Source organism: Rhinolophus hipposideros (genome assembly GCF_964194185.1).
Source record: "Rhinolophus hipposideros genome assembly, chromosome: 2".
Classification (NCBI taxonomy): Eukaryota; Metazoa; Chordata; class Mammalia; order Chiroptera; family Rhinolophidae; genus Rhinolophus; species Rhinolophus hipposideros.
The window spans coordinates 81028148-81036966 of record NC_138048.1 but is presented as its reverse complement, the minus strand read 5'-3'; the positions used below and the strand labels follow the sequence as shown (position 1 = coordinate 81036966).

Below are 8819 nucleotides of genomic sequence, written 5' to 3'. Positions count from 1 at the left end.
TCTATTCTGAGCACAGGCCTTGTGCTCATTTATGCCACAAAAATTGCTTTTCCATAGGAGGCTGCCCTTCCAGGGGAGAAACAGCTCAATTGTGAAAAACTTGACTTCATTCTGACTTTGATTACATTTAACTCCATCCTAAAACCCTATGGCAACAACACAGCTCTGCACCTATCATTTGCTTCACACAATCTGCTAGATGAAATTGTTCCTGACAGTGCATTGGTCTCTACCCCCATGGGGCAATTCCCAGACAGTACCATTGGAAGGAGCCTTAGTGATCAACTACTGCTCTCATGTACACACATCTGTAAGTCCCTATGGCAGGTGCCTCAAAATCCTTGAGTAGGTGACCTGCTTAAGGGGGCTGATGCCAATGACTGACAGAGCTTGAATCAGACCAGGGGCTAACAAGGCTTTCTCCCAATTGGCTTCATTGCCCCATCTTCAGTAGAGAAAGAGGAAGCACCCACTCTTCTCTCCGGTATCTCAAAATGTTTATCCCTACCCAAGACTGGTGCATTTGTACCAAGGCGGGCACTGGCAGCTCCACAGTGAAGTTCTGGGGCCTTAGTGCAGTAAGCCCATCAGAAGCTCTGACTGGGTGACCAAACACACCCCCCCCCTTTCATACACACCCAGGATGACTAACGCTTGTGGTAGAAATGAGTGAACTGAAAAGTCCCACAGAAACCTCAAACCCAGCGTATCCAAAACGGAACTTCTCACTGTCTCCTCCAAACTCATTCCTGTCTTACAGTAACCCCTGCGCAGGAACTGGAACAACTTCCATTCGGCCATTCTCACTGCCTTTCTGGCCCTCACACTTGAGGAGTTACCAAGCCTTGGGCCCTCCCCACCGCCCCTGAGAATCCCTCCTGCCCACCCTCTGTTCTCCATTCTGAAAGGGGTCTTGGCCACACCTTCCCAACTGCTCCCTCTGCTCCACTCCTGATCCCTAGGTTCCATCCTCAATACTACTGTTGAAAAAAAATCTTCGCATCATGCAAATCCAACCATGTTACTGCCTAAAACCCTACAGAGGCTCCCCACAACCCTCTGCAGAATGTACATCTTGAGCATGGCACCTACCGCCATCATGGCACAGCCCTGTCATCCCCTCCAACCTCACACCCTGACAGCAGGACCCCTAGATCGCCACCTCCCTCTGCCCTCCCTGCCTGTGCTTCTGAACCCTACTCTCCCACCTAGAATCTGCATCCCACCCAGCTAGAAGCTCTCTAATGCCTACTCCTCCTTCCACACTCAGGTCAGGGGCGCCTCCTGCTCCTGGGTGCCGCTCCTGCTTCCTCACCGCCACTGCTCCTGCTGATGAGGTGTCCTGTCTCTGGGCTTCTCCTCCCAGGACCCTGCGCATCCATCCTACTAAATGGTCCCAGTTCTCTCCTGGACACTATAAGAAACTGGATTCTCTTAGAAAGTCGTTATTGCATAAGCAGTCTGGTTTCACCTGTGTGTGTGTTTAAGATAGTACCCATGAACAAACCACATCGAGTCAGATTTGGTGTGGAAGTGTCTCAAAGGGGCCTGCCTGTTCACCGCTGGGTGTCCCATGCCTGGCACGATGTCAGCGTCGCACACTGGGGACCAACGAACTGAATGAATGAATGAACGAAGGAACAAACGAACGAATGAATGATTGCCCACCCCTATCCAGAACTAGGCGGGAGGTGCCGTTCAGAGCACACCCTGCATACGTTAGATGAAAAGTGGACGGCACTACTCGGCGTTCCGTCGGGTGGCGGCGCTGCAGGGCGGCTGGAAGACGGCCGGGTGGCTGGGGCGTCGGGGTGACTAAGGGGGCCGTCAAGGGGGCAGGCGTGCCCGGGAGCCCTGTGTGGCGACTCGGCGCGAATTTCGCTTTCACTTTGGGCCAGGCCGGAGGCGGCGGGGCCGTCCCAAACGACTGCGGCTGGGCACCCGGGGAGTTAATCCGAAAGAGCTGCAAGTCCCACGGGCTGAACTTCAAGTGTCACCGAGGTGATGTAGAGAGAGACAGAGAGAGAAAGCAAGCAAGAGACCAGAGTCCCGGGAAAGTCCTGCCGCGCCTCGGGGCAATTATAAAAATGTGACCCCCTGGGTCGGCCTCCGCAACAGCTCACCTGCCGCATCCGGCCGTCGGCATCCCGCTGCTGGTTCAGTCTGCGCAGAGCCCGCTCAGCATGCGCCCGCCGCGCGGTGAGTAACCGGGCAGCCAGCGGAGCCTCCGGGCTCTGGGGGGGAGGGGCGGCCACGGGGGAAGACGAGGCAGAAACTCGGGACTGCAAGGGGAGACCGAAAACAATCAACAACTTCGTGTGGAGCAGAGAGAAAGGGTGGGGAAAGACTTATAGAGCGCTTACCATGAGCTAAATAGGACCTGTCTCTTTTGATCTTGAAACAGCCCCGTGAGCTACATATCATTATGCCCACTTCGCGACTGAAAAACTGAGGCTCCACGGGATGGTTTCTTGCCCAGGGCCCCTCAGCTACAGCTCTAAGAGGGCAGATCCCAGCTGACTTCAAAGCGGGGCTTTGTCACTCCACTGGGGCGCCTCTCCACTGGGGCGTGGGTTTGGGCCAGTCACTTCACCACTTAGCCTCAGTTTCCCGACAAGTGAAATAGAGACATTTTCTGGGTGAGCTGAGTCCAGCACCCTTGTGTGAGCTATTAGGGTTTCCTCACAGCGAGTTGGCCACTAACCCTGCAATAGAGCACTGCCTTCCAAGAACTTGATTCATTTCTCAGCTGTTCAAGGAAGATTCAAACTGGGTGGAAGGGGGTTGGTGCCCAGAAGAGGTGGATGAGCGGAGATGGCCAGGATGGATGGAAGGTAGAGTCAGGACACATCAGGCAGACAAGCTCAGTCAGCCCTCCATTCCCTTCCAGGCCTCCTCCTTGTGGTCACCCTGGTCCTCCTAAACCACCTGGACCACCTCAGTTTGGCCAGAAACCTGCCCATAGCCACACCAGGCCCAGGAACGTTCCAGTGCCTCTACCACTCCCAAAACCTGCTGAAGGCAGTCGGCAACATGCTTCAGAAGGTGAGTGTTTCAATGTCCTTGCTCCCACTCAGCAGTCTTTCTAGGTAAGGGGTTTCTCTGAACCCGTCACCTGAAGGAACTGCAGGTAAATTGTGGAAGTTAATCAGGAGCTGTCAAGAGAGGAAGAGGGAACTTTACAAATGGCCCAACTATTAGCTAAAGAGGTCTCAATGAAATTGTGTCTCCAGAGAAAGCAAGAGTGGTAATAAATTATAATGGCATTCATTTTGGCTGTGTCTACACAGAGGAAAGTGGATATTTACAGTGTTCCCTGTAGCCTGCCAACAGAGATGGAATTGTGTCAGGCCCACACTGCTTCTCTGACACACTTATCAATCCAGGAAACTGTTATTAGGTGCAGCCTCTGTGCTCCAGGGGCTACAAAGATGAATTAGATTTGCCCTTCACACCGCTCGCCAGCTTCCAGTGTGGTAACTCAGTTCGTTGTTGGAGCGACGCATTTCAGGAAGCCTGTGACGGTCCACATCCAGCCTTCATTTTCTAGGAGAAAAGTTATATAAATTTATTTACAGCTTCATTCATTTTTTAGGTTTCATATTTTAATGCCAAAAAAAAAATCTTTTTTCCTTTTAAAAGTGCTCTAGTAGCTATTGCTTTTGCTGCAATGGCCAAAGACTGATGTTTTAAAAGGTGTCCTTTTGCCTTCCTGTTCTCTAGTAAATCTTTCTTGAATATTTTTAGCTTGCTCTTGTATGAGTATCTTAAAATAAACTCAATGCCACAAGGCCTTCTTAAAGAACTCTTTTATTCCTTCTTGTCTTTCGTAATGTGCTGCCAATTGCTCCTTACAGTTCAATCAATCTTAATTAAAAAGGTGGCCTACCAAACAAAAACTGCCAAGATAAGTACTTTGATTCCTGAAGAAAGGTTCAATATGGGCAAAATTTAGGAGCTCCAACTTAAACAGATGCATTCTGTGAAAAAGTTGACTGTTCTACTCTCAAATGTAGCACTAAAGTTCAAAAGATTGCAGAACTCAATTTGATATTTTCTTAAATATCATTCCTATGTCAAATTGGCCAGAACAAATACCTGGCTACTACAGAAAACAGAGGTGGCAAATGCGCAGGCCATTCACAGGCCATATCCAGCACACAGATTTGTAGAGTTTGACCCATGTCTTTTATATTTTATTTCGAAATTTTTCGTTTGATGCCATCGAAACAGTGGACCTTTCATAAAAGAATCCAAATTTCCAGCTTCTCTTGAAAAGATCTGAAGAACTATAACATGGGCCCACATTTGCAAATCTAGCTTTTTACAACCTGCTCAGAATAGTGGCTGCCCAGGTCTGCTTGAACACCTCCAGGGACAGTGTATTTGTTTTCTACTGATGCTGTAACAAATTACCACAAGCTTAGTGGCTCTAAACAACACAAATTTATTATGTTACAGCCCTGGAGGTCAGAAAGCCAAAATGGGTCCTACTGGGCTAAAATCAAGGTGTCAGCAGAGTTGTATCCCTTTCTGGAGACTCTAAGGGGGATTCTGTTTTCTTGCCTTTTCCCGCTTGTAGAGGCTGCCCACTTTCCTTGGTTTGTAGCCCCCTTTCATCTTCAAAGCCAGCAATGGCCAGCTGAGTCTTTCTCATGCTACATCACTCTGACCTTGATTCTTCTGCCTCCCTCTTTCCCAGTGATTACATGGGACCCACCCAGATAATCAAGATGACCTATTTTAAGGTCAGCTGCTTAGCAACCTTAATTTCCTCTGCAACCTAATATTCCTCTTTCTTTGCTTTTAAACATAACATCTTCTCAGTTTCACGGATTGGGAGGTGGGCATCTTGCGACAGGGGTATTATTGTGCCTACTAGACAGGGATTTTACTACCTGTTCCCAAACATGTTCTACACTCTTAAGCCTTGATTCATGGCTCATGCAGTTCCCGCTGCCTGAAATGTCCCCTGCCCTGCCAGTCAGCATTCTAATCCTCTTCATGCAGATGTCCCATCTCTGGAGAAGCCTTTGCTCCCCTTTCATCCCCTCCTGGGAACCTTCATACCTCCTCAATACTTCTCACCTGCTTATGTGTCTCCTACCCTGTTTCTCCGAAAATAAGACCTATCTGGACAATCAGCTCTAACGTGTCTTTTGGAACAAAAATTAATATAAGACTGGGTATTATATTATAAAAGACTCGGTCTTACAGTAAAATAAGACAAGGTCTTGTATTAATTTTTGCTTCAAAAGACGCATTACAGCTGATTGTCCAACTAGGTCTTATTTTCGGGGAAACAGGGTAGTCATTTGTGCACTTGCCTGTCTCCTCAAATGAACTTGGAATCCTGGGAGACATAACACAGTCCTCTTTTTTGTGATGTTCCTTAATACCTAGCAGACTGCCTGGTACACATCAGGCTTGCTGAATGGAAAAATGATCCCAATCTTCAATTCAAAAGTCATTACTTCTTAAGATAAATTTCATAATTATATTCAACTATGCTTCCCAACATGTTTCTAAGGGGACGTGTGTGTGTGTGTGTGTGTGTGTGTGTGTGCCACAAATTAAATCTCAACTTGTCTTTAGGGTTGCACGTTTGTTATATCCATCAAGTTGTAACCTTAACAGTTCCCCTTTGAAGCTGTAATTGAAAAAGATTGTCATAAAACACGGGCGCTTTGGCAAAAGAAAAAAAAAAACTGTTTTCACCAGAAGCAAGTGTCACAGCGTGGTGTAGATGCTGATTAGCACAGCCCGTTGAAATGATTTATAGTGTTTACATAATGAAAAAAACACATCATCCAGGGAAACATGTCCTAATAGCAAAGGTAGATGAGGGAGGGAGAGTGTAAATGACCTGTTTCCTTTTGTCTTATGAAGAGCCCAAAGTTCCTACAGGTCAAAAGAGTGGAGGTCAAGGGTAACCAGATCTGGCTTTGCTGGTACCCCAAGGTATGGGGAGCCAGGTTCCTTATTCATATTATAAACTGGGTTTCTCCTTGTGTTTTTTACAGGCCAGGCAAACTCTAGAATTTTACTCCTGCACCCCTGAAGAGATCGACCATGAAGCTATCACAAAAGATAAAACCAGTACAGTAGAGGCCTGCTTACCACTGGAATTAACCACGGTATGGATGCTTTCCCTCCAAAACCACATAAGGCAGTTAAAAGCTGTGCATCAAACCTCGTCTTCTTACAAAAATGTACATGTTTCTGGTCTCCACCATCATGGGACTTTGGTCCCATGGTATATTTGAAAACAAGTTAGATTTGAAAAAAAATTATAAAAACAGATAAGGTTTTTCACAATATGAATATACTTAACATTACTGAACTATACACTGAAAAATAATTAAGATTTATTTTGATGGTAAAATTTAAGATGGTAAATTTTATGTTTTTTTTAACCACAATAAGAAAACAAGTATGTGAGAAGTCAGAAAATTTTATATTCAGAATTACTCTTTGATGTATGATTTTTTTTTCCCTTAGAATGAGAGTTGCCTGGTTTCCAGAGAGATCTCTTTTGTAAGTCAAAAAATTAAAAGTTTCAGCCCATTTTCAGCCCATTCCTGTCACTGATGTCTGATTATTCTTTCTTCTAGCATGGGGGTTGCCTGGCTTCCAGAAAGGCCTCTTCTGTGATGGTAAGACACAACACTCTTTCCTTAAATGCAATAGGTGGAGGGGGGTAAGTGTCCAGCCCATCTCAATAGATTCTCTCCTGTTTGTCGCATCACCCAGACCCTGTGCCTCAGTAGTATCTATGAGGACTTGAAGATGTACCAGATGGAGTTCAAGGCCATAAATGCAAAGCTTTTGATGGATCCTATGAGGCAGATTATTCTGGATCAAAACATGCTGGCAGCTATTGATGAGCTAATGCAGGTAAGGCCTTCCTCCTATCAGTGAGAGCAATTTCCTCATGCTGAGACAGCCAGCCAGGGTCCCTGACAAAGAGGAATACTGTCAGTCCTTCCTGGACTGGGAGAGGCCTGAAATCCCCTTCTAAAACCCTTGCAGAGCTACAGCCTTGAGAGCGCCCTCTAGAGAAAGGGCAAAGCTGATCAAGTCTAATTAAGGAAAGCAGCCACCTGTTTGTTGACCAAGTGGTATGCACCAGGCTCCCTGAAAATATTTTCATACATTTTCTTATGTCATCCTCACAACAACTATATGGGGTTTGTACAAAGGAGGAAACCACAGCTTGGAGAGTTAGCCTCTTGTCCACAGTCATACAGCTTGTAAGAGACTGAGCCAGCATTTAACCCCCCGTCAAAAGGATTTCACTACGCTTCTCACTCACCTCTACAGGCTCCAGGATGGGTTTGTGAGGGGCCAGCATGCCTATCTGCAAATATTGTTCGAGAAAACAAACAGTGTTAATGCCTGGATATGACACATTCTGAACCAAACTTATGAATGAAATAAAAGAATGACCTATTACCTGGGGTCCCCCCCCCCCGACAATGTTATTCACAGACAAGAACTTGCTTTGTAAGTTCTGAAGCCCCATAGCACACGATGCTGATACAAAACATAGCAATACTCACTTAAGGAAGAACGGGGTGAGTGCCATGGTTACCAGGGCATGGGATAAAAATATGGTGTCAGAAATCATTGTCTAAAAGGGAATTTATTTTTATTTCACTCATTCATTCATTTTGTGAGTGTGTGGCAAATTACTTGTTTGAAAGGCAGTGAATGCCATCCAAGTATCAGAGAATGTTACCATCTAGAGAGTTGTAGATAATATTTCATTTTGAGGACCAAGTCGGGTAATTTGGGCCCTGGAATCAATTCGAGTAGACTATACCAGGCTATTTGCCCCTCAGTGCCTCAGTTTCTTCCTCTGTAAAATGGGAGGACTTTACCCACCCTACCTTTCATTTAGGCTGTTTGTGAGGAACAAGTGCAAGTACTGATCATTGGGCAAATAGAAGGTCTTGCATTGTGCTGTCAAATCCAAGGGCTCAAACTGGGTGATCCATTGCCAGGTTTATTTAACTGACATAAATCGGTCTCCAGTAAACAGGTCTTTTATTGACAGTGTTTCAATCAATAGCAATCCATCACCTCCCTGTTCTAAAAACGACTTAGCTTCTTAATATAACATAAGAATCAATTAGATATTGCAGCAGATGTCATCTTCACAGAATTGTTCCTTTCTAAAATGCAACTTCCACTGATGATTTTCTAAATAGCTTTAATGGTCTTTCCAGAGCTCACTGAAGATACATGTGCTTAGATAATGAGATTTCTTCTCTCAGGTTCTGCCTGGCCATCTGGCTGGGAGTAGACTGGGCTGGGTTGAGATGTAATGAGGGAGTAGGTTGCAGGCTCTGAGATATGTGTCGGCTTCCCCCATTTTTATAGATGAATGTTTTAATTTTGGAATACCATATATGTCGTGCTCAATATTTATTCTCCTAGGCCCTGAATTCCAACAAGGAGACCGTGTCACAAAAACCCTCCCTTGAAGAACTGGATTTTTATAAGACGAAAGACAAGCTTTGCATCCTTCTTCATGCTTTCAGAATTCGTGCAGTGACTATTGATAGGATGATGAGCTACCTGAATTCTTCCTAAAAAGCCGAGGTCTCTCCCAACCTTCAAGTCATTTTTATAAAAATCTGAACCAAAGAAATTTTAATAGGATGTGGGAAGAACGAGGGAGAGGGAGAGGGTGGCTTTACCTCGTCCTACTACTGTGCTTCCCCCAAAATAAGACCTAACCGGAAAATAAGCCCTAGTATGATTTTTCAGGATGACATCCCCTGACACATGCCCTAATGCATCTTTTGGAGCAA

General features: G+C 45.7%; 1 protein-coding gene across 1 annotated transcript; it reads left to right on the top strand.

Moving 5' to 3' along the window:
- Positions 1-2021: 2021 nt before the first annotated feature.
- On the top strand, positions 2022-8598 carry IL12A (interleukin 12A; the record flags this gene model as incomplete). Its single annotated transcript, XM_081029783.1, has 7 exons — positions 2022-2199; positions 2891-3045; positions 6024-6137; positions 6502-6537; positions 6615-6656; positions 6754-6897; positions 8443-8598. Exons 1-7 carry the CDS (start codon positions 2184-2186, stop codon positions 8596-8598), a joined length of 663 nt encoding a protein of 220 aa, XP_080885909.1. The 5' UTR covers positions 2022-2183.
- Between the last annotated feature and the right edge of the window lie 221 nt (positions 8599-8819).